The 23,673-nt window shown below is 68.5% G+C and overlaps 2 protein-coding genes across 8 annotated transcripts; one reads left to right on the top strand and one right to left on the bottom strand.

Moving 5' to 3' along the window:
• Positions 1–5,474: 5,474 nt before the first annotated feature.
• On the bottom strand, positions 5,475–8,117 carry HRAS (HRas proto-oncogene, GTPase). 2 transcript variants are annotated; one of them, XM_016138147.2, is made up of 6 exons: positions 7,338–8,117; positions 7,063–7,224; positions 6,703–6,881; positions 6,432–6,591; positions 6,275–6,342; positions 5,475–5,895 (listed from the first exon to the last, which is right to left on the bottom strand). In XM_016138147.2, exons 2-6 carry the CDS (start codon positions 7,171–7,173, stop codon positions 5,832–5,834), a joined length of 582 nt encoding a protein of 193 aa, XP_015993633.2. In that variant the 5' UTR covers positions 7,174–7,224; positions 7,338–8,117; the 3' UTR covers positions 5,475–5,831. The 2 variants fall into 2 exon arrangements, with proteins under 2 accessions (XP_015993633.2, XP_036077225.1); XM_036221332.1 differs by lacking the exon at positions 6,275–6,342 and having other exon boundaries at positions 7,338–8,107.
• Positions 8,118–8,753: 636 nt separating this feature from the next.
• On the top strand, positions 8,754–23,659 carry LRRC56 (leucine rich repeat containing 56). 6 transcript variants are annotated; one of them, XM_036221185.1, is made up of 14 exons: positions 8,756–10,244; positions 10,568–10,679; positions 11,630–11,703; positions 12,168–12,355; positions 13,893–13,980; positions 14,519–14,579; positions 19,419–19,515; positions 19,583–19,783; positions 20,112–20,295; positions 20,697–20,873; positions 20,954–21,018; positions 21,132–21,268; positions 21,501–21,619; positions 22,772–23,659. In XM_036221185.1, exons 4-14 carry the CDS (start codon positions 12,179–12,181, stop codon positions 23,095–23,097), a joined length of 1,632 nt encoding a protein of 543 aa, XP_036077078.1. In that variant the 5' UTR covers positions 8,756–10,244; positions 10,568–10,679; positions 11,630–11,703; positions 12,168–12,178; the 3' UTR covers positions 23,098–23,659. The 6 variants fall into 6 exon arrangements, with proteins under 6 accessions (XP_036077076.1, XP_036077077.1, XP_036077075.1 ...); XM_036221183.1 differs by lacking the exon at positions 14,519–14,579 and having other exon boundaries at positions 8,754–9,687; positions 19,419–19,783; XM_036221184.1 differs by lacking the exon at positions 14,519–14,579 and having other exon boundaries at positions 8,754–10,244; positions 12,173–12,355; positions 19,419–19,783.
• Positions 23,660–23,673: the final 14 nt, after the last annotated feature.

The raw sequence follows: 23,673 nt of genomic DNA, 5'->3' as shown, positions 1-23,673 counted from the left end.
TCCGTGTGCGACTTGCTTCTTTGTCTCTCCATGTTGGCTTCTTTTTTGTGTCTGTTTCTGGGTACTGTGTAAAGCTCCTACGTCTCCTGGTCTTAGTAGCACAGCTTTGTAGGGGCCCAGGCCTGAGAGGGGTCCAGCTGCAGGCCAGGTTTAGCCCCCAGCCCGTGCCGCCCCCTGACGTGGTGACAGTCAGCAAGAAAGCCACGGATGCCATCTGTACTGTGCTCACCGCTACCTCAAGAGGCCGTGCCAGAAACCAAGGGCAGCTGCTGCCAGTGCGGGGCTCGGGGCTGCTCAGCAAGGGGCACAGGGCACACCGAGGACACCACCGGATGTGGCGTGGGCAGGGCCACACGTCGGGAGGGCAGAGCGTCAGGGAACGCCCTGGGCCAAGCGACCTCTGTTGTTTCCCAGTTGGACGACATCAGCGGAGGCGGGCGGGCTGCCGCAGGCCAGCGAAGACCCCCGCAGTTCCCTCGGCCTCGGCCCGGGACGCCTACCACTCGGCGTCCCCCGGCATGTCTCTGGTGGTCCCCCGCAGCAGCCACCCCAGCGCCGCAGCTCAGAGCGAGGAGTCTGTCACCGCGAACGTGCGGTCGCGGCCGCGGGCCCTCAGGAGGACAGCCTGTGCCTGCCGGCCGCCGTGCGGGCCCAGCGGCCTCGCCTCCCGCGCCCTCCGGGCTGGCCTCTCGTGTCTCCCCCAGACCCCGGGCGACTCTGCCTGCCGTTCGCTCTGCGGTGTGGTCGCAGGGGAGACGCAGGAAGCGCCGGCCGCTCTGCACCGCCGCGCCCCCGCCTGTCTCTGCCGCCTCGCGGGGCCATCCTGACAGGCGCGGCAGCACCTCGTGCGGCTGTGCTGGCACGTGCCCCCTGCCAGCGGTCTGTGGCGCAGCGTGCAGTCATGTCTCTGCACGCCGTCCAGTCGGGATGGGTCTGTGCCGCGGGGCTTGCAGTGTTCCCTGTGTTTCGGATACTGAGGCCTTGGCCGCGGGTCGGCAGCTCCCTCTCACCTGCTTACTGTTTCCTTTGCCAAACAAAGTCCTGATGCTGACGAGGTCGTTTTCTTGGGAAGAATGGGCGCATTTCCTGTGCCGTCTCCAGCCCGTGAACACGGGGTGTCTGTTTACTTGGGTCTGCCCTCGCCAGCATTTTACAATTTCCAGCATGTACTTCTGTGTGTGTTTGGTCAAGTTCACACCTAAGCGTCCCACTTTCTGGGGGCTGGCGGTCAACGGCACGGTTTTGATCCCGGCCCCACGTGTGTGTTGCTGGGTGCACCCGGCGGGCCGCCCGCCTTGGCCTTGTATTCCGTGACCTCACTGAGATCAGTTGTTCCAGAACATTTTTGTTGAGACCTTGAGATTTTCTTCATAGCCAGTCACATCCTGTGCAGCTCGGGAGCTTTACTTCTTCCTTCCCAAGTCTGCCTTCTGTCTTGCTTCGTGGAAGTGGCGAGCACTCGGGGGCTGAGCTGGAGGGCTGGGGGCGTGCGAGGCCCGCCTGGGGGGCAGGTCCCTGCCGCAGCCGTTCTGGGTTTGTCGTCAGCGGGTTTGGAGGGCCAGGTTTTCAGTAACTGGGAGCTGGCAGGCTGCAGGGCGGGGCACACCGGGCCGCACAGGCCTTTCAGTTTGGGGCTGGGGCGCAGGTGGGGACGCGTTAGATAATCACCTCCTTCGTTGGCTTCAAGCTGTTTTCTCTGGAAACGGTCAGGTGGCAACTAACACAACGTGAACGTGAGTCTCGTTTACCTCCATCTCCTCGAGATGACTGCGTGAGGTGCCGGGCTGACCTCGCAGAGCCGGGGGGGGTCTCCGGAGCTGGCGTCACGGTGGGCAGGGGCCATCGCAGGGAGGCCCGGGCTGCCCGCCACAGCCCCTGCGGGCTGCACAGACCTGGGCAGCGTGTCCTTGCGCAGTGGGGGCTGCTGGGAGCCAGCAGGAAGCTGGGCATAAGGGTTCTGGCCTCTCTCCAGGCCCACCTGGGTCCCCGACAGGACCGGGCCCAGCCCCAGCCCCGAGGAGCAGCAGGAGACCATCAGGTGGGAAGGCCCTGCCAGCTCCGTCCGATGGGTTGAAGCAGGCCACAGGGGCACCGCCCCCCCCCCCCCCCGTGCGGGCAGCAGGGACGGCACCGTCACCTCCAGACAGGGTGTGGGAAGAAAGCGAGGCTCCCGTGCACTGCCCGGGGCGCTCAGAGGTGCTGCTGAGCTCAGAACTGACACAGGTGACCCCACAGCGATGGCCTCACGGACGGGCTGGTCGAGGCCGAATGTATAACCCTGTCCCTCAACCCAACCCCTTCCCGACTGGTGAGAGGTGTCCCCTGCCTTGATTCGCCAGCCAGAATCGGCCAAGACGGAGTTGGGTGGTGGTCGCCGCTCTGTGGATGCTCCCGGGGGCAGTCCCGGAGGTGGCAGGCCCCGCGGTGCGGCCGCCCCCGGGCGAGTGCCCGGCGAGGGCAGGAGCTGAGGGTCTCCGTGGCTGGGCACGCCCCCGGCACCTCCTCGCCTCCCACCTTCAGGGCCCCCTAGGGCTGAGGCAGTGGGAGTCTGGCTCCGCACTCCTTAGGTTCACAAGCCAGGAAGGTCAGCTCTCAGGGTGTGCGGGGGGGTCGGGGGGACCAGGGACGGGCGCGTCTGGCAGCCTTCGCCGCCCCTCCCGCTTCCTGTCAGCAGACCCCGGCCCGCCCGAGCGCGGGCACCCAGCGGCCCGCCGGCCTGTGCGGAGCGACTTCCAGACAGTCCGGCCACGGCGGCATGTGGTCTCCGGGGCCCAGCTCCGTTCGCCCCGCAGTGCCCGCCACGTGGCAGGCGGCACCTCGCTCCGCCCTGCGGCCGTGTGGTGCGGACCGCGTGCGGCTGGCCCAGTCGCCTGCCCAGGACACCCGGATGCCTCCCGGCCTCGGCTGCGGGGGTTCTGAGTGTCCTTGGAAGGACGCAAGTTTTCTAACCTGCTCAGGTCCAGTTGGCCAGTTTTCTCTGTCGCTTGTGCTTTGTGTGTCCTGGGGCACAGCCTGGTCCTCAGGGCCCGCAGGGCCCGGCCCGGCCGGCAGCTGTGCACTCACAGAGCGGCCTCCCATCCAAGCCTCCTTGGGACGCTGCCCAAGGGAGTCCCGTGGTCTCCCTGGGACACTCCCCTCGGCTGGGAAGTGGTCTGAGGAGAGGGTCACCAAGCGCAGGTGTGCGCCTGGGGTCCACAGGCCGGCGAGCCAGGGTGTGGGCGAGTCCCTGGCTCCTCGCGGGGCGCACGCCCACCCAGAGCGAGGCGGACTCTGCTGCTCCCGGGTCGGACTGGCCTGGTCCTTAGAATGGAGTGGCCTTGGCGAGAGTCCCTCTGTCCAAGAGCCATGTCCCCACCAGGATGTCTACCAGGGGGGGCCTGCTCAGGCTGCCCTCCCAACCCTGTCCCCACAGACCCCATCCTGCTCACCCTGAAGCTTGGGGACACCTGCATCCCGGACAAGCGCGTGCTCATGGCCAGGGCACACAGTCCTCAGAGTGCAGAGCAGCGACCCCTGCGCCAGGGCGGGGGGCGCCGAGGCGCGAGCTGGGCTGGCCGCCCTCTGGAGAGGTGGCGGAACAGCGGGCCTTGCGCTGGCCGGCCACCCCTGCCAGGCGCTGCCCGTGGACCCTGGCAAGTCACAGTGCCCACACAAGGGGACGTGGGGGTTGGGGGGGCCCGGGCCTCCCCCGTGGGGCGACCCGTCTGGCTGCTGCACGCCCCACCCACTGAGCCACACGCGGCTGCCCCGGGAGGCCACAGAGGTCCCTGCAGGACGTGCTGCCCACGGCCCTGGACCTGGGCCACAGGAGACAGCGCAGGGCTCGGGCCCCTTTGGGCTGCAGTGGATGAGCGACAGAGGACAAGGTGTGACCTTCCCCCCCGGGTCCCCTGATTCTCCACCACGGTGATAGACGGTGGGAGCTTCGGTCCCAGGACGTTTCGTCTTCGAAGGAGACTCAGAGAACCGCCGGGCTAGGTGTCAGGGCACATGACGCTGGTGGCCAGCCGCCTGGAGGTCGTTCGGGGCCAGTGAGAGCAGCCACACAGGGAGCCGCACAGACACCATGGGCCCCCCCAGCGCGGGCCACGTGGCCTGAGGGAGATGCTCGCCCAATCTGCTCACTTCCGGCAGCACCTGCAGAGCTCCCCACGACGCCCCCGGGCTGGAGCGGGTATCCCCAGCACCCACATGCTCCCCAGAGGACGGGCTGGCCCTCCCCACCCCACCCGCCCAGCGTGAGGAGTCTGGGCCCTTGCCTGGTCAGGCTGTCCCCAAAGCTAAGTGGTAGTAGGGCCTCTACAGGGCCCATAGCTACACACCTACCCCCGGGAGCCCCAGTGGATCTGTCTGGCCTAACTGCCCCCAACCCAGGACAGCTCTGGGGACTGACTGCAGCCACAGCTCGGGGCAGGGGGCCCCCAGACCCAGGCTATGAGCCACTACACTGGGTCCCTTTCCCATCGACACCCATCTGGGCCACGCTGGAAGCCCAGCGACAGGTCCCGCCTTGCCCAACAAAGACGGGACCACCGGGCCCAAGACACTCTCCTGCTCCTGCTCCAAGGCCTGGCACCTCCCGCTGCCCCCCGAACCCCTGCGTCCACAGGGAAGCTGGAGGCTTGGGGGTCTCCAGACGGCAAGGTGACCACAAAAGGGGTGGCCCCAAGACCCCGGCCAGTGCAGCACGCCCTGGCTCTTCAGGCTGGCCTGCCTGGCAAACTACGGTCCCTCAGACAGCACGAGCCAAAGAAACCCGACCTGGACGTGAGCTCTGAGCTGCCCACAGCCAGAAGGATCAAGGCTCCTGACCCTGACCAGTCCTGGATTCTGGTCCAAGGCAGGACATGCTCCCCTGGTGGAGTATGTGGCCACCTGAGGCCTGGGCATGCCTCACAAAGCAATGTGACAGGGTGATGGGGACAGGCCAGCCCCACCGTCGTTGCAGAGGGGAGCAGCCGGGGTAGACACTGGGCCCTGAGCAGCCACCCGGTGTGGAGGGGGCAGGGGCCGAGGCCAAGCAAACAGCACTGGAGCCCAGCTGAGAAGCAGCCAGCTGCTGCCTTGGACCAGGCCCAAAGACGCTGGCGGGCACAGACCTAATGGGCCAGGGCCTGCCCTCTGCCGGTCATCAGCCACTGCCTTTCGGGGTCCCAAAAGCTCAGCAAATGGAACCCCACCTGCAGTCAAGAAGCTCCAAGGTGGGAGACGCCAGTCCCCCCCTCTGGCTTTAGCGTTCCCCAAGAAATCCCCTCACAAGGGACGGGAGGGGCCCTTGGTCTCAACTCTCCCTCTTGCTGATCAAAGATCAATAAAATGTTTCGTATTAAAACGTGGCCCCGCGTGAACCAGTGGCACCCTAGTGCCCTGCAGGAAGCGCCGGAGGGGCCCCCCGACCCCGGGCTGAAGTCACCACCGTGTCTCGACTCAGGCCCTGCGCACGGCGGCCGCCCAGCCTCAGCCAGATGCCAGGGTCAAGACCATCAAATAATTTACTGCAACTGAACCTGTGCCCGACGGGCCAGGACGGGGCTGGGAGGAGAGGAACAGCCGGGGTGCGGTGCCGGTGGCATCAGTCCGCGACAGTCTGCGCACAGCGTCCTGGGAGGCCTGCGGTCACTGTCCACTGACCCTGGGCTGGCCGGGCTCTGGCGGCACTTCCTTCCTTCCCCCCTCCTTGCTCCGTCTGCACCGCCTCCCAGCATCCGGCCCCTCCAGGCCCGGACCTGTGCGGCGGGCGGGGGAGCAGCGGCGACCCCAGGGGGCACGGCGGTGTCAGGAGAGCAGGCACTTGCAGCTCAGGCAGCCGGGGCCGCCCTCATCCGGCGGGCTCAGCTTGCGCACCTTATGCTGCCGAATCTCGCGCACCAGCGTGTAGAAGGCGTCCTCCACGCCCTGGGGACGAGGGGCTGCTCAGCACGGGACTCCGAGGCCAGCGGACCCCTGCCACGGCCCCAGCACACCCCGCCCCTCCCCGCCCGCACCCAGGGCCCCCGCAGACACCTGTCCCTCAGCAGCTGGCGTAGGGCAGAGAACCCGGGTCTGTGCCCTGCTCCTGTCTGAGCTACTGCCCTCGTCCCCAACAGCCCACTGAGGGGGTCAGGGCCAAAGGCCCGTGGGGCGCTCTGGGGGGGAGGGGCGGGGGCCCCAGGGTCACCGCTCCGGCCTGGCTCAGGGCAGCTCTCTCCAGGGACCTCCACCTCCCCCCAGAGCTGTTTCAGCCCAGATCCCGGCCCTGGCCTCCCTCGCTGCCCTGGCGTCCTGGGAGACTTACAGCGCGAGGGGCCGCTGGGTCCCGGGGGTCCCGGAGCTGGAGCTGGAGCCAGAGCCAGAGCGGCTGCCCTGTGTCGAGGGAGAGGGCGGTGAGCGTGGCTCCTGGCGGGGCGGGCGGGGCCCTGGCTAGCTGTGCGCGGGGGTGGGGGGCGGCTCACCTGGCGTGTCTTGGCCGAGGTCTCGATGTAAGGGATGCCGTAGCTGCGGGCCAGGTCCTGCGCCTGCCGAGACTCCACGGTGCGCGCGGCCAGGTCGCACTTGTTCCCCACCAGCACCATGGGCACGTCGTCCGAGTCCTTGACCCGCTTGATCTGCTCCCTGCGAGGAGGGGGGTGTGAGCCGGCCGGCGGGAGACCCCGAGGGCGGGGAGGCCCCGAGGGCGGGCGCAGCGAGGACAGGACGGGGACCCCGAGGGCGGGCGCGGCTCGCCTGTACTGGTGGATGTCCTCGAAGGACTTGGTGTTGTTGATGGCAAACACGCAGAGGAAGCCCTCGCCGGTGCGCATGTACTGGTCCCGCATGGCGCTGTACTCTTCCTGGCCGGCCGTGTCCAGGATGTCCAGCAGACACGTCTCCCCATCAATGACCACTTGCTTCCGGTAGGAGTCCTGCGGGAGGACACACCTCAGGGACCCAGCCCTCCTGGGGTGGGGCGTTTGCACCCCCAGCCCCTCCTTGACCTGCTGTGGCCGCTAGGCCCCCCCCGCGCAAGGACCCCCTCCGAGGGAGCAGGCAGCAGATGGGCCCGCATCAGCGCGCGGAGCCGGGCGGGGAGCCGGCGCCACTCACCTCGATGGTGGGGTCGTACTCGTCCACAAAGTGGTTCTGGATGAGCTGGATGGTCAGGGCGCTCTTCCCCACGCCTCCCGCGCCCACCACCACGAGCTTGTACTCCGTCATCGCTCCTCGAGGGACCGCACTGCCAGGCACCGAGGTGGCCTCCTGTCCCACCTGCAGGGGAAGCTGCGTCAGCCACACCCGGCTCTGCGCCCAGACCTCACGAGCTCCCTGGGCCTCGACATCCAGGCAACAGGGAGCAGCCAGGACGGAGGCCCGCCGCTCACCTGTGGCACCTTCGGCCGGCGGGAGAGGGGTCCTGCCTCCGCTACGTTAATGACTGTGTGACGGGCAGGGAGCTGGCACCCCGGAGGCAGCGCTGACAGCTGAGAGCGTCTCCCAACCACGCACCCAAATTAGAAGTTGCTGGTAGGCAGAAAGCCTGAACTGGCAGTGCCGTGGGCTGAGGTCACCAGTCCCCCTCCCTCCAAGACAGGTCCTGCCACGGTGGAGCGTGCAGCAGCGTGCCCGGGCAGGCCAGTGCCAACCGACGATCCGTGCCGGGTCCTACTGGGCATGTCGGTGCATTCGACAAGTATCTACCCACCCAGCACCGACTGGGTGCCAGGAGCTGTTCCAGGCACAGGGCGACAGGCAGGCAGAGAAAGACCCCCCTTCCCTGGTGGGCTCAGCTTACGCCCCTAAGAGGAAGCCAACCTTAAGTTAAAATGAGGGGAAGCCATGGGGGCCTGCTGCCCTGACGAGTTTGGAGAAAACAAGGCAGGTGAGGAGCAGGGTGCCCGGCGAAAGTTCCGGGTAAGCACAGGGGTTCCCGACAAGCACAGGCCGAGGGACGAAAAAAGACCCAAAGGAGTGTGGGAGCTAGGGGACGGGTGGGAAGGAGAGAGGCCCGAGGCCAAGGCCCCCGACTGGGGTGTCTCCAGTTTCTGAAGCTTAATGAGAGGGTGCCCTTGTGAGGACAGTGGACGTCCTAAACCCCAGACGTCCCTGCCCTGTGTGATGGCCGCCGGGTGCCTGGGCTTTTGGGGGACAGGGCGGGGGTCCTCGGGACCCCGCCCAGCTCAGGCCACAGGCGGGCCACGGCGCAGGGGAACCCGACGCACTGCCTGACGGCACTTGTGGGGCCCCGAGGAGGCCAGGGACACAATGCCCGAGGAGCTGGCCTGGCGAGGCCGCGCGGACCCGCCGCTGGCACAGCCGGCGCCCGCCCCGCCCGCGGCCCCGGCCCCGGCCCCGGCCCCGGCCCCGGCCCCGGCCGCAGCGCCGCGCCCGCGGCTCACCTGCGCCCCCCGCGCGCCCGCGCGCCCCGCGAACACAGCGTCTCCCGCCCCGGGTCGCTCGGCCCCGCCGCCCCGGCTCCACGCCCCCGGTCGCCGCTGCCCCCCCCGCCGCACTCACCCCTCTCGTCTGGCGCTCTACTGCCCCCCCGTGCCGTGGTCGCTGGGCGTTTTCCTTTGCCGGCGCGCTTCTCGCCGGGCTCATTTTCCCGTCCGCGCGGGTTCGGCTTCTCGCTTGCGGTCTGCGGGCGCGAGCGCGGGCGGCGGACGCTCGGCCGGGCCCGCGCACGCCCCGCCCCGAGCCGCCCGGCCGCCCGGCGCGGCCGCCATTGGTCGCGCGCCCCGGGTCCCGCCCCAGCACCGCCGCGCTCCGCTTCGGTTGGCCGAGCGGCCCGCCCGTCAGAGGCGGCGGCCGGGCGGGGCTTCCGGGAGCCGGAGGCGCGGAGGGCGGTGCCGGGCTGCGCGGCCCTCGTGGGCCGCGGCCGGGGGGTTGTCTCTGCGCGTGCGGGAGAAGAGCCGCTGCCCCGGCGTCGAGGGCCCTGGAGCCCTCCGGAGAGAGTCGGGGGGGGCCTAGACTCTGTCCAGAGCAAGCCGACTCCCCAGAAGATAGAGGCCGTGCGGGGAGGCGCGGCGGCGGCCGGGCGTAGGCTGGGGCGCGGTCGCCAGGCCCCGGCTCCAGCCGCCCGAGCCGCCCCGGGAGCCTGGCGCCGGGCTCCCGGGCACCCCGCCGGCGCGCACGGCCGCGTCCGCTTCCCTGGAGGCCTCCCCTGCGCCGCGTCGCGTAGCCCGCCGGGGGGCCCGAGAGCCGAAGGGACGGTCCTCAGGGAGGGCGGAGCCCGCAGGGCGAGCGCTAAGGTCGCCCCCCGAGCTCGGGGCTGGAGGAGGCGGCGGGGCCTCTGGAGAGAGGGTAGGGCCCCGGAAGCAGGCTCAGCCCGCTCCAGGAGGCTGGGGGCCCCCAGTGGCTGGGGGCCCGGCTGTCCTGCACCCTCTTCCCCGCAGGTGGCTCCGGGACGGCCGCCCCCGCCCTCCCAGGACGCCTGGTAGCTGGGGTGAGGACGTGGGGCGCGGTACGGCCGTGCGCCCAGTATTAGGCGGTGCTAGGGCGCCTGGGCCGGGCGGGGACCTCCGAGCCCGCGCGACGGCGTCCGTCTCAGTCCCGGAGTCCTGCCGCTCACCTATCGCGCAGCCCCGTCCGGTCCGGCCCCCCGAGGACAGCCCCTCTCCCGCCCCCTCAACTCTGCCACCCCCAGCTCGGGTGGGCACTGCAGACTGCCGACCCGCCGAGCCCCCCACAAAACCAGCCCTGCAGAAGCTCACCGTGTGGCCTAATTAACAAACGGTGCGTAAAGAATGCAACCCAAAAGTTGCCATAAGGGTGTGAACAGAAGTTTCCGCCCATCCAAAGCGCAAACGTGCACGTACTGGCTGGCTCCTTTGAAGACTCTCAAACATATTTCTAACACTTTTAAAATGTAAAAGTAAATTTAAGTGTGTTTACAAGAAAGAGTGGTGCACTACACCTTCGACCTGCCGGACCCGCTCACCTCCCATTCCCCGCCCACGCCGGCCCGGGTGCTCTTCCTCGAGCTCGCCTGCTGCAGACCTTGACCTTGGGCGTCCCCTCTGCCCCACGACAGCCTCGAACCCACGTGTGCTGGCGTCGGGTTGGCTGTCCTGTGCACTGTGCTACGGCTAGAGCAGAGCCCGGGTCGCGCCTGAAGCGCGTAGACGCGAAGTGAAGGCCGGTGAATGCGTGCGGTGGCGGTGCGCCTTGCAGGAGTGGCCTCTGGCCTCCCTTCCGGGTGTCCAGGTCTTCACTTCCCTCGCCCTCAGGGGGTCCTCTCCCACGGCAGTTCGTTCTTTCTGTCATGGCATCGGCCACACCTGCAGGCAGAGGTAAATCCCGTTCTCGGGACGACCTTTACAGAGGCAACTCTCATCTGGAAAAAGTGGGCGTGTGTCCCCACCACAGGTGGCTTTTGCAAGGGGCTGTCACCTGGCCGGTCTGCGCCCCACACCCCAGCCTGGTCACCGCCACCCGACCTCCTCACCCAGCTCGAGGCGCGCCCACGCGCGTGCGGGGCTATACCCCCGAGGGTCCGCCGTAGCAACCGTTGCTAAGGGGTGTGGCTCGGCCTGGCAGAGCCAGGGTGATTCCCGACGCTCATGAATATTTGATTATTCAAATGAGGCCCTGCCCCTGTTGCCATGGCTCCCAGGCCCTGCAACCCCACGGCCGGAAGAACAACCCGGAATCAGAGAGAGCGCCGGGCTGCGGAGGGGGCCCAGGGCCGAGCCCTCCGGGCCGGGGCACCCGGGCGGAGCCCTCAGGTGAGAGTCGAGTGCGCCTTCGGGTTCCAGCCCTCAGGCTTCGCTATTTCTCTGGTGCCAGAGGGGAAACTGAGGCCGAGGGGCGGGTGCGAAGATCGAGTATCAAAACCAGTGGGGGACTCAATGGTGTCCCGGGATGTCAAATCTGGTCCCCTGGAGACCTTGCCTACAGTCCCCGACCCGGCTCTGAGAGCTCCCAGTCACTGAGACCGGAGGGCTCCCCTTAACCCCCCACCCCCGCCCTGCCCCTGGGGGAGAGATGGAGGCAGGCAGCAGACTCTGTGTGTGGGGGGGGGTGTTCCATGATGGGGACATGAGGGTGAGTGGACTCTGCCCTCAGAGCCCCTGCCTGTGTGGTGAAGGGCACCAGAGAGCTCATGAGCCAGGTCAGGGGCCGGCACTGTCCTGGGCTGTAGAGACAACAGGCCCCCAGGTTTCCAGCTCCGGGGGCTCACAGAGAGGCAGGGCAGAGTGGGAACCAGGCCGGGAACAACATGGCCAGGGTTGGGCCAGTGCATGAATGTGGGAACCGTGTCTAGATGGGACCCACAGCCTCCAAACAGGCCCTGCTCCTCGGACCCCAAGACCTTTGGGCTGGACTGGACAGATACGCTGGCCCTAGTCGTGGGCAAGACCTCCAGCCAGCCTCTCTCAGGCACAGAAAGGGCAGGGTGGTGGGCTTGGCCCTCAGTGCTGACCGTGCTGCAGCCCGGTCCACCCACACCCTCCCCGCAGCCTGATGGGTGCCCTCAGCCCCGCCGGGTCCCCTGGGGAGCGGCAGGCCCCTCCCTTGCTTGCCCAGCCGGCCGTCTTCCTCATCGGCCAGACCAGGTCCCCCATCAGGGCGATAGGAAGGACCCAGGCTGCCTGGCCCTGCTCCCTGTGCACCTGCTCGCTCCCGGGCATGGTGGTCTCGGCCAGGACCTGACCAGCTCGACTCTCTCTTGCAGGTGCCACCTGGGGCCACATGCGACCCTCTTGTCCGGATGTTTGACCCACAGTGGGAAACGGCAGCTGCCTCCAGGTGAGGGGCTCAGTGGGCACAGGGGTCAGGTGCCCGAGACCCTGGTGCTGGGCCCCCAGGCTCAGAGACCACCGGAGCAAGAATGCACAGCTCAGGGCCTGAGGTGGCGGCTTGCTCCCCGGTCGCGGCAGGCGGCTAAGCAAATGTGATCTGGGGCAGCACCCCCAGGCTCGTAGACTAGTGGGACCTTGGATGGGGAGGCCTGGAGCTAGCACCCCTCACGGGGACCCCGAAGGCTGGGCAGAAGCATGGAGACGGTGACCTGCCCAGGCAGGGGGTGTGGACTGGGGGAGGGGACTGCGAGACCCTCAGGCCAAGTGAGCGCAGCACAGAGCATTGTCCAGGCTGGGGGTGGGCCCCAGGGGCTCGCCGCATGTGGCACATGTCGAGGCTGCTCTGGGGTCCACTCCAGGCTGCAGATCAGAGGGAGAGCAAAGCCTCGGCCCTCCGCCTCTCCCTGGCAGGGTAGACGTGAATGGACCGGACCTGGGACAGGGCCTGCGGGCCGCGGCCGAGCACAGCCAGTGTCCAGGTCCGGGAGCTGAGCTGGCAGGGCCTGCACAACCCCTGCCCGCAGGCCGAGGCCCCGGGCAGCCACGGGGATGGCCACAGCGAGCGGCTGGCGGAGGAGTGCCTGTCGCCCGCCCGACTGGTGAGTGCCCGGGGCCCGCACGGGGTGACAGTCCGGAACCCACGTCCAGCCCGCGCGCTGTCCCCGGCTCTCCTGGCCTGTCTGTCTAATGGATGCCCTGAGTCCCACCGTGTCCCAGGCCCCAGGGGGGCTGAGCCAGACGGGAATTCCGCCAGTGTTTGCTGCGCACCCACTGTGTGCGGGCTCTGAGGGCCCCGCATCAAGCCGCTGGCATTCTGGTCCCACCAAGGCCGCACACAGGTGGTGCGGCATGCGGGGAACCAGGGCGACCGCGAGCTGCTCGGCCCACACCCACTGTCTCCAGGGCAGCTGGCCGCGGCTTTCTCCCAGGTCCGGGCCGGGGCTCGCCGCTACCCCCATGCCCCAGGCTGGGGCCCAGCAGGTTCTGCAGAGCCCTCTGACTGCAGGTGCCCCGGTGGCCGCTGCGACGGCCCCTGTCCGGCCCCAGGAAGGAGAGACAGGCTCCGAGCTGTGGGCCACGCCTAGGCCAGCCAGCTCCGGGGTCCTGCCGCCCTCGGCGCGCGTGAGGCCTGGGCCCAGAGACGGCAGGCTGACGTGGGAGAGGGGCCAGTGTCCGCGAGGCTGGCGGTCACTGTGGTCACGGCCAGCCGCCGCCCGCCGGCCGCGTGTTCGGCAGGCCCTGTGCCCAGGACATGCTTCGATGAGAGCCCAGCCTGCCCCAGGTGTGGGTCCCAGGAGGTCGGCCTGGGGCCCCCGGCCCTCCCCATGCAGGGAGCGCCCCCCTTCGCACGCGGCCCCCAGGGCCACTGCTGCGGGCAGCCACTGCCAGCGTCGGTCCAGGCCGCGGCCAGTGGGCCAGAGCCACACCTGACGTGGCTCCCGAGGGTGCTTCCCTCGCGCAGCCTCAGCCGCTGGACCCCGGGGTCGCAGGTTTCCTGGGGACCCCGACTGTCGCCCCCAAGACCCACCCCCAGGCTGAGTCCGGCTGGGCCGGTGCTCCCTGCTGCGGCCCAGGGCCGGCCCGCACGCCCGCCCCGTCCCCGTACCGAACGCCGTTAACCAGAGCCAGCTCGCTCCGCCCCGCGCTCCCCGATGCCGCAGGCCGCCGCGCGCACTGCTTCCCTCCACCGCGCCACAGACCCCACTGCCGCGGGCGCGGCGTCCACCGCGCCAGCCCCGGTCGCCCAGTCCGGAGTCTCGCGGTGGCGCCGTGCTCCTGACGGGCTGTCGGAGCCACGTCCGGGCCCCGCGGTCTGCTCGGCAGCTGTCGCTGCGACGCCCCGTGGCCAGAGCCCGGCCAGCGGGGCCCTCGCCCCCGGCCTGGGCTCGGCAGGGCCCGCGGCGCGCCGCAGAGCTGGGCCCGGCCGCGTCGGGTCCTGCGTGGGTCTCTTCTGCAGACGGGCGCCCCCGGGGCAGGCCCTTCTCCGCCAGCGGCCCCGCCAGCCACACGCGAGTTGCTCATTTCACGTCCACCCACAGCCAAGGTCGACCAGGACCGAGGCCAAAGGCAGGGGTGTCCCCGGGGGGCATGGCCGCTGTCCAGTCCCCGGGGCTGACTCCCCGGGGGTTTCTGCAGCAGGCCCTGGCCCAGGTGGATGACCTTCGGCTGGTGAGCGTGCTGGACTTGTGCGTGGACACCCGTGAGCACAGCCTGGGGAATTTCGGTGAGAGCCCGCCTCGTCCACACCCACCCCCGCCAAGGCCAGACCACTCGCCCAGGGTCTGCCCCTGGGTTCCTGCCCTCCAGGCTCTGGTCTTTGGGCCACTGCACCCCTCTTTCCAGGGATCAGGGATCTCCACAGGGCCAGGCTCTGCTCCTGGGAGGAGTGAGTGGCCCAGATCCCTCTCCTGGGGACTCTGGGTTAAGCAGGGGCACCGGCTGAAGGGTTTCTATGCCCCGGGGGCTCCAGCGCTACGAGCCGACGGAGGTGGTGGTGTGGGGTGCCTGGGGGACCAGGGGAGGCGGCTGGGGTGGGACCCAGGCTTCGGCAGCCAGCTCCAGGGGCCTGGTGGCCTCCCGAGTGGCTGCGTTGGCTCAGGTGCTCCTTCTGTGCCCTGCCCCGCGTGCTCCGCCTGAACCGGCCACAGACGGGAGCCGTGCCGCTGGGCCTCAGGGCAGCCACGGGCAGCGGGGGCCGGGGGCGCCGATGCCTCTGGAGGCGCCGAGGGGTGGCCTCTGACCCGGCCCCCTGTGGCCCACAGGGGCACACCTGCCCGGCCTCAGCCAGCTGAAGATGAACGGCAGCCGCCTGGGCTCCGTGAGGTGAGCGCCCCTCCCGGGGACATCGGGCCACCGGGCGGGGAGGGCGTGTCCCGACCTGCCCCGGTGGGGTCCTGCAGAGCTGGGGCCGCGAGGTCTCCGGGGCGGGTCCTGTGGAGAGGCTCCTGGGCGTCCTGCCGTCCAGCCGGCCACGGTCCTCACACGGCCCTTGCCGCCTGACTGTGCGCAGCTGCCATCGCCTGCCCCAGGCGGCTGGGAGCACCCACTCAGGGTGACACCGGGTCTGTGGTCAGGCTCAGGCCAGTCGCCCCAGGCGGTGTGGCTGACGAGGTCCCCAAGGACCCACCGTGCTGTACCCAGAGGCGCCTGCTGACCTTCAGGGTTCGCGGCGTCCCCCACTGGGAGGGCCAGGAGCTGGGGCCGTGGGTGGCAGGTGGAGGAGCAGATGGGCGTGGCCTCTGCTGGACAGACCAAGGCCTGTGGGAGACACACCGGTGCCTCCGGCACCGCCCGCCCAGGCAGAGCCCAGGACTCGGGATGGGCCGTGGCTTCCGGCCCCTCACGGGCTGAAGGACCGCCAGGCTTTGCCGTCGGCGTTTGAGCAGGATGGACTTCGTGACAGCCGGGCCCTGTGCCGCCGGCCGGGTGCCAGGCCCGCGGGCAGCTCTCCAGGGCCCAAACGGGCTCCGCGTGCCGTCTCCAGGGATCGTCACGTGAGGCAATGAAGGAATTTACGGAGCAACCTCACTTTAAATGTGTTCCTGGTCTCCCTCAGGTATACTGAGGTCTATCAAATTCGCATCAAGAATTTCATAAAATTCTCGAAGTTCTGGATGCAGAAGACTCTGGGTGCTCAGAGGGCAGAGAAGCCGGCTGGGCCCATGGCCGCCATGTGCCTGCGGGGAACGGTCTGGAAGGGGGCCTTCAGGAACGCGCCCTAAGTCCGTGCTAAGCCCCGCTCTGACAAGGACAAAGGATCGGGGCGACTCCTTCACGTTAAGGCTTGCAGACGAGCTCGAAGACCAATACAAGCGTATAAAAAGTGTATAAAATAAAGGATGAAAACTATGAAAAGAAATGGACGGCATCGTAAAGTTCAGAAACGTGATGTGCCACTTGTAACAGAACAAAATATTCAATTCCAAGAAAACAAAAATTCTAAGAAAAAGTGATTAGATCGTAAACGTTACAAAAAGGTATTTTCTGTCCCCTGGTGACGGCGGCGAGAAACGGCGTGGAGCTTCCAGTCCTTTCGGTCCCTGAACCCTGACACTCGGCCGCAGGGCGCTGGCACATGCCGTGGACGGAAGCTTGTCAGAGGAGACCACCGGGCGCAGTGTGGCCCCGGGTGAACCGGCACCGGCGCCGAGCTGGGAGGAGGGACCTCAGGGGGCTGGGCGTAGCCTCGGGAGCCGAGAGAGCACCCGGGCCCGGGACAGACGTGTCGCGTGAGGTCAGGTGTCCCGTCCGGGCGGCCCGCCGTGCTAACCCCTCTCATGGCACGGGCTGTCGGGGGGCACCGCACCCACAGTCTGTGAAGCTCCCCGGGTCCCCGCGCGCCTCGCCGCTGGCCCCCTGCACCGCCTGCGAGTGCGGCAGACCCTGCCCGGTCTCCCCGCCTCCTCCCGCGGAGGCGCCGCCGGCTCCGCCTACACCTGAGCGCGTCGCCCTGGTTCGCTCGATTCCCAGGGCTTTGCTGCCATTCGGGGGATCCATCCTCACCCCCAGGATCCTGGAGACATTCTGCTCTTTCTCCTGGTGGCTTTCGGGTCTCACTCTTCGCTTTCCCGTCCTTCACGCCGCTTACCCACAAGGTCGCCGGCGACTGCGGCGCGAGGCGGGGACTGGCTTCTGCGGCCGAGGGTGCCGTCTCCCCCGCGCCTCGCGCCCAGAGGCCAGCATGGCGCCCCCCGAGGCTCCGCGTGGGCACCTCGGCGTCGCCGGCCTCGGCCTGGCTTTTCTCTTCCCCGATGGACCGAGCCGTTGCCGCACCCACCGCCACGTGTGAGCCCAACAGTTGGCTGGGCGTCGCCCTCACTGACCTTCCCGGACTCTGGGGGGTGCGGAATTAAAAAGGCTCCCGTGCCCAGCGGCTTTGTCTGCCGCCCTCCGTGAGCGCGGCCTCCCTCCGCCCTCGCGCTGCGCGCTGCGTGGCAGTCCAAGTTCCCGCTGGACGTGCCGCCCGCCAGCATGGCCGCGGCTGCGAGCCACCCGCGCCGGGCCCCCCGGGGCCCCCCCTTCCGCTGTTCTTCCCGACGCTCTGCCTTTTGAAACGTCTTGTGGAGGAGGGAGTGTTCATTCCGCAGGTTCCCTAGAACTCGCTCTCCCGAGACCGGGGCTTCATTCCTGCCGGTCTCCCATTTTAAAGGGTCGCTACCTCCACGCTTGGTTCTCCTTCTGGAGTCCGCGCAGCTCCCCGCATTGCTGCTCTGCGCCCCGGTCAGCCTGGCCGGAGGCTGGTCTCTCGCTTTTTCAAGCACCATCCCCAGGCTCTGGCGCCCTTCCCGGGGTTCTCAGTTCTACGCCAACCGATTGCGACGGCTTCTTCTTCTTCTCGTTTGCCGTTGGCCCTTCTAGCTCCTTGAGCTGAGTGTTTAACTTCGCTGTTCTAACCCTTCCAGTTTTTTCATAAATATACCTAACGCTTTCCATTTCCCAGTGTGGACAGCTTCAGGCAGGATTCCACACGGGTCGCACACTGTGCTTTGTGTCACTAGCTCCGAGTAGTTTTCTTTCCTGTTTGACCTGAGACGAAGCAACATCTCCCAGGTAGCCGCCAACCGCGAGTCGTCTAGAGCAGCGGCAGGACCCCTCGCCAGGACCCCTCGCCTTCCGGAAACCCGAGCCGGCCGCGGAGCGAAGTCTGGCCTGCGTCGGGGGCCTGAGCCGCGGGTCACAAGCAGAAAGATGCGTGTGGATCCTAGAAAGAAATGCAATGAGACGGTAGCTCCATCGCAGAAGTGAGCACGACTCGCCAAAGTCCCGCAGGAACCCACTACGAGGCACTGTGGGAAAACAGGGGCGACAGCCATGAGCCACGCTGAAGTCCGCGGATGGTGCCGCCGGAGGCACACGGGGGCCCGCCACGCGCCACGGCGGCCCCGCGGAGTGCCGCGGGACGGCGGAGCAGGGCACGGCGCCGCCGGCCGAAGAAAGGCCGCCAGGCACGACACGCTGCCGCCTCTCGGCTACAGGGTGAGAGGAAAGGGTGGCGCCGCGTGGCCAGCGCAGACACGTGTCCTGATAACGTCCCTGGGCTTCGGGGTAAAGAACACCTGGGGACAGCCAGGAAAAGACAGGGCGAAAGAAGCGGCCTTTTCCCGAGACCCTCTCGAAGCAGCCTGAGCCCCGCGCAGCTCAGAGCCGGGAGGGTGCGGGCCGGGAACCTGTGCCCGGCCCGGCCTGCCCGGCGCAGAGGCAGCGGCGTTCTCGAACGAATTCGGAGACACGGGGAAGATGGTTCGATCGGCCCCTCTCTCGAAGGACTTGCTGGACACGTGTTCCGGCCAGCTTGGAGGGGCCTGGAAAAGCCATTTAAGGAAACAGGCTGGGGACGAACGTGGAGCCCGCGGAGCCAAAGGACAAAGACGCAGCGCGCGTGGGGCCGAGGCCGGCAGAATGAGACTTGAAGACCCAGTGGACGGGCTGGCCAGCGGGGGAGACGCAGCCCAGCGGGGCTTCGCGAGCCGGAAGACGCTCCGGGCGGGAGCGCGAGGCCGCGGCCGAGGCCGGGCTTGGGCCGCCCAGGGGGTGCCTCGCGCAGGGCAGGGAGAGGCGGCGGCGGCTGCCCCCGGAACGCAGGAGGCACGTGCCGGCGGAGTCAGGCACACACGGCCCGCCACCACCTCCCGCGATTTAAAATGTCCCAGTAGTCTAGGGCCACGCCGCCCGCCTGAAGAGCCCGATCCCGGCTGATCTCGGAAGCACAGCAGGGTCGGCCCGGTGAGTCCTCGGATGGGAGACCCCCCAGGAAGACTTGGTGCTGTAAGCAGGGAAAAAAATATATACAAGGGTTTGTAAGCTGACAAGGTCCTTGTAATCTGTGGGGTCAACCAAGGGTTGCCTCACCTAAAAGATTTTAAAAAAATTAAAATAGAAATAGAAATGTCACGATAGCCGCGGCAGGGAGGGGGGAGGCGGAACAAACCCAGCATCTCAGAGGGGACAGAGACAGTGCAAAGTCCCCCAAACCTGTCGCGAGGAAGGGTCGGGGCTGAGCCTCGGGGCGTCACGAAAGCCTTAGCAGCCACCTTGGACGGAAGAGACCGCGGAGGTGGCAGGGGAGACAAGGGAGGACCGAGGACTGGCCCACGGGTGAGCGGGGAGCTCCAGGCGTGAGGAGGGAGCGCGGAGAGCATGGAACATTCCGGAACCGAGCGGGATGCGGGTGGTGGGCCCGTGGCCTGTCAGCAGACGTGGGACACCAGGCTGAGAGGACCCCTCACGCAGAGGGGGCGGGGAGCTGGCCCCACAGCAGAGGCTGGCTGGGCTGGGACAGGGCGGGGGGTCCCGCAAGCAGCGCTGGGCGGGGGGAAGGGCTGTAACTTGGGTCGGTCGCCCACGACAGAGGCCAGGGGAGATGAAGGGACAGAGAGCACCCCAGGCTGAGCCCACGGTGGGCAGCAGGTGAGGCTGAGCTGAGCTGTGCAGCACAAGGTGCCCCCCACCACCCACCCCTGCCCAGCTCGGGGCCTCTAGGGACGTTCTGCTCGTGCCCGAGGCCAGGAGAGGAGGTGGAGCCCGTTCTGCAGCCTGGAGGCTGCATGAGCCGCAGGCACACCTGGCCTCACACCTGCAGCCAGCCAGACGTGGGTGTCACGAGGCAGGGCACAGGGTCTTCACAGCCGCAGGGCACGCTGACCCCCACCTCGCCCTCCGCAGAGACCTGGGCACCTCCCTGGGCCGCCTGCGGGTGCTGTGGCTGGCTCGCTGCGGCCTGGCGGACCTGGATGGCATCGGCTCGCTTCCGGCCCTGGAGGTGGGTCTGCGGCCCTGGGCGGGGGAGGGCAGCGGGCAGGCCCCGGCTGAGGCCCCCTGTGCCGCAGGAGCTCTACGTCTCCTACAACTCCATCTCGGACCTCAGCCCACTGTGCCTGCTGGAGCGGCTGGAGGTGCTGGACCTGGAGGGCAACAGCGTGGAGGACCTGGGGCAGGTGCGCTACCTGCGGCTGTGCCCGAGGCTGGCCACGCTCACCCTGGAGGGCAACCTGGTGTGCCTGCGGCCGAGCCCCGGCCCCCTCGACGAGGTGCGTGTGGGGGTGCCCAGCCAGCCGGGGGCCACCCGCACCCCGTGAGCTTACGCCCATGCCACGGGGCCATGCGTGCGCCCTGTGGAACCACACGCGCTCCGCCGCGTCCACACCGCACAGGCCCTGTCCCCCAGCGGTGCACCCCACCTGCAGCAGCTGGACAGTGCGAGCCCAGAGTCCCTGGTGCCCGAGAGACTGCGGCAGCCTGCAGGGTGCGGCAGCCTCGCCAGCCCCGGCTCCCCTGCCCCACCCTACAGGGGCCTGGGACAAGAGGCCCTGGGACACAGCTGGCCTGATGGCCACCGGCCGCTCCCCCCCACTGCAGGCACCCCAGCACTACAACTACCGGGCAGAGGTGAGGAAGCTCATCCCCCACCTGCAGGTCCTGGACGAGGTGCCAGCCACGCACACGGGCCTGCCGGCCTCCCGGAGGCTGAACCAGGACTGGCTCATGGTGAAGGAGGCCATCAAGGAGGGCCGGGTCCTGGGCGGCCTGCTCCCAGGGCTAGGTAAGGCCCACCTACCCAGCCTGCAGCTCCCACCTGTGAGCCCGAGAAGAGGTCTCCAACCCAGGCCGCCCAAGGGGAGAGCTCTCAAACGCCAGGTCCCCTGCCCAATGCCTCCTGGAGACGGACAGCCGCATATCCGTCACCTCCCAGCCTTGACCCCTTGTCCCCAGAGCTTGCACCCCTGCCCTGAGGCCAGGATGCCTCCCCATGAGCAGCGCCTGGGAAGGGCCACCCCACCCACCCGCAGAGGAAGAGGGGGCCGAAACCTGCCCCCCATAGCACCAGGCTTTGGGGCACAAATGTCAGCTGGTGGGGTCCCTGATTTGTGGACAGAGTCTTGGGGTCTGTTGAGCTGGCCAGCAGGTATGGCCCTTGGTGACCTGATTTTGACTCTTGGGCAGATCATCTGCACGGAGACCCCATTCGGAGACTCGGCCTCGAGCTATCCCTGCCTGAGACCCAGCCCCGGGCTCCCAGGTCCTGGCCCTTCTCCCCGCTGGTCCCTGGGGGCCCCCTGCCCGAAGGCCTGCTCCCCACGGACCCGGCCCCAGAAGACGTCGCCAGCACCCTCACCCACGGTAACTGACCCACCACGCCATGAAGCTCCGCCTCCAGCCCCTCCACCCCAAGCCCGGCCCAGCCACACCTTCTTCTGCAGGTGCCGGCCCAGTCCTGTGTGGAAACCCCAGCAAAGGCCTGCGGCAGCGGCAGCTCCGGTGCCCGGTACGCCCCGCCCCGCCCCAGGGCCGGCCCCCAGCTCTCCCATCCAGCCCCAGGCGACTGCCCCCTAGCCCCCGCGATGGCCGGGCCCCCAAACCTGCCCTTTCCCTCTGCAGGCGCCCCCAGAGCGGCCGCTCCGATGCAGGCCGGAAGACCTGGCCCCCAGCACCCCCGCCCCGGGGCCTGACCCTGCAGACAGCCGAGACTTCGCAGCACTGGCTGGACCTCCGGCCTGGAGGGAGCCGAGGCTGAGGCGAGGACCCCCCTGGGTGGAGCCCCACCCCCCACCACGTGTGCCCTGTCTGGTGGGGGTCTCCGGCTGCCTTGGGGAGCTGGTCGCCAGTCCCCAGGACGGCTGGAGGAGCCGGTCGTGGGAGCCTGAGGCTGAGGTGCCACCCCGGGGTCACACTCATTTGGAATTGGCTCTGAGGGGAACCGGGGCTGCAGCCTCTCCCCTCCCCCCCAACAACCCCATCCCCCCCCAGGCACGTGGAGTCCCAGCAAGGGACCGAAGCCCCCTGGAGGAGGCCACGGAGGGGCCCTGAGGAGCAGGAGGACGAGACTGGGCCTGACACCCCATCCAGCCCCCCAAGCCTGGCCCCAGGTACTGAGACCCACTGCGTCGGGGGAGGGCCGGGCGACCCTCACCTCAGTCAAGCTCCCCCTTCTCACCGGGTTCTGAGGGCCTGTGACAGAGAGGTCCCCTCCCGAGGGTGAGGGCGCACAGCTGAGGGGACCAGTCTCTAGTGCCCCGGAGCCCATGAAGCCATGAGGCCACCAGGGTTAGACTCCAGGTGGAAGGCATTACAGAGGGCCGTGGAGTGGGGGGCAGTGAGGAGCCAGGACAAGCAGGACAGGCCCAGGGGCGGTTCTCAGGGGGCGAGGCAAGGTGCTGGCGGAGGGGGCCCACCCGGCAGGCCAGAGGCTGAGGCAGAGGCGAGTGCCAGGCCCTGCAGGCAGGGCCCTCCCCAGGGGACACTAGCTGCAGAGTGACAGCCCTGAGCGGGGCACATCCAGCAGGGGCCAGAGGCGTCCAGGAGGAAGGGCCTGGTGTCCTGGTGGGTCGGTGGGGGCGGGCCTGGGGGTCACGTCGAGCAGGGGCTGTAGGAGCACAGTGACCCTCCTGTAGGGGAGGGGACGCCGGGGGTCCGGGATGGAGCAGGGATGGCCCACCTCTGCTCTGCCAGTGCTGTGCTGGCTGTGGCCTGGGAGGCTGGCGGAGAAGGTGGGTCATGAGATCAGCTAGTCTAGAGGGGTCAAAGGCCAGCCACCCAGTGGGGGAGTGGAGGGGGAGCGGAGCGGGCAGACAGTGGGGACTCAGGGACAAAGGGGCACGGGGCTGCCGCTCCAGGCTGGGTCCAGGCCGGCTCTGGGGGACCACGGCCGCACCTGCCCAGCCTGCCCTGCGGTGGCTGCTGGCGCCCAGCTCCACACCAGAGGGTTAGGAACTGGCCCTGGGGCAGCAACCTATGAGCAGGCCCTTGGAGACAGGACCCAGTGACCCAGAGCTAGAGCCCTTGTGGCCTCTGCCTCCTCGAAGGTGGGTCTGGCTAAAGCAAGGGGCAGAGGTCACAGGGACTGAGGTGGGTCTGGCTAAAGCAAGGGGCAGAGGTCACAGGGACGAGGGGCCACGGCTTTCCCAGCGAGCACAGCTGTGGGGCAAAGGAGCGCAGCCTGGGGGGTGGGCGACCACGCGGTAGATCTGCCCGGGTGATCCCCAGCGGATGATTTCTGGGGGGGGGGCCTTGTCTTCCAGAGCCGTCTAGGACCGTGGGCTATAATCTGCTCCCCTGTCCCCCCAAACTCCCTGTGCCACGTGACTCAAGCAGCAGCGGCCAGGGCTCCACAGGCCTGCAGTTCCGGGCACGGCGGCTCAGAGCCCTGCGTGGCTCCGGGCCTGGCCTGGGAGGGGGGCTGCCTGCAGCGGCAGCTCTGAGAGCCCTGGAGGTGGCCTCGGGCCCGAGCTCGCGAGCCCGAGGACGTCTAGACCCAAAGCCAACAGCAGACCCAGCAGCCAGATCCCCAGCGCTCCGGTGCCTGCCACACCTGAGCCCTGTCACGCCAGCCCAAACCCGCCCCTAGGGTAAACCCCCACTCACTGCCAAGCGGGCCTGGACGTAGGACAAGGGGCCCCGCTTGGTCACGGGAGCCTCATGGAGCCCAGAGCATCTGGGTAGGTGTGTTGGGGGTATAAAGGGAGCCTGGCACAGGAGAGGCCCCTCTTGGTGGAGGAAAGTGGGGGGCTGGAACCACCAGGGAGCGCGCACAGGTGAGAGCCCAGGTCGGCCAGGCTCCCCACTGCTGGCCCAGCTGTTTCCCGCCTCGTCTTCAGCGGGGTCTTGCCCTCCCAGGAGTGGAGTGCCCACAGGGGCAGCCTGGAAGAGACTGGGTGGATCCCAGGCCAAGGTGGTGGAGCTGGACCCGTCCATCCCTGGCAGGCCCTGCAGCCACCCTGGGCCGCTGTGGTCCCTGGCGGATGCCTGGCCTGGGTGGAGGAGGGTGTGGCCAGGCCTCCCATCTTTGGCGGATATCGGGAGCCGGGATACCCAGAAACCAAGCAAATCATTTTCGACTCTCGGGTGTACAGAAATGCAGGTTTTTTGGTAGGCGATGTTGGTTCAATAAATTATGCACCTGCCTCCCACGACCTCCTCCCCG

The sequence above is a fragment of the Rousettus aegyptiacus genome, unplaced genomic scaffold, assembly GCF_014176215.1.
Source record: "Rousettus aegyptiacus isolate mRouAeg1 unplaced genomic scaffold, mRouAeg1.p scaffold_m13_p_5, whole genome shotgun sequence".
NCBI lineage: Eukaryota > Metazoa > Chordata > Mammalia > Chiroptera > Pteropodidae > Rousettus > Rousettus aegyptiacus.
Note: the sequence above shows the minus strand (reverse complement) of the source record. Positions and strands in the feature narration are given on the sequence as shown.

Excerpts from the sequence above, each read along its gene's own strand:
- LRRC56 (XM_036221183.1), top strand. The coding sequence starts at position 12,179 with ATGGACCGGACCTGGGACAGGGCCTGCGGGCCGCGGCCGAGCACAGCC. Across the intron at positions 19,784-20,111 it reads GCCCCGGCCCCCTCGACGAG|GCACCCCAGCACTACAACTA; the intron begins GTGCGTGTGGGG and ends CCCCCACTGCAG. Across the intron at positions 21,620-22,771 it reads CCCCCCAAGCCTGGCCCCAG|AGCCGTCTAGGACCGTGGGC; the intron begins GTACTGAGACCC and ends CTTGTCTTCCAG.
- HRAS (XM_016138147.2), bottom strand. The coding sequence starts at position 7,173 with ATGACGGAGTACAAGCTCGTGGTGGTGGGCGCGGGAGGCGTGGGGAAG. Across the intron at positions 6,882-7,062 it reads AGTACGACCCCACCATCGAG|GACTCCTACCGGAAGCAAGT; the intron begins GTGAGTGGCGCC and ends GTCCTCCCGCAG. Across the intron at positions 5,896-6,274 it reads ACCCAGCGGCCCCTCGCGCT|GGCGTGGAGGACGCCTTCTA; the intron begins GTAAGTCTCCCA and ends CCTCGTCCCCAG.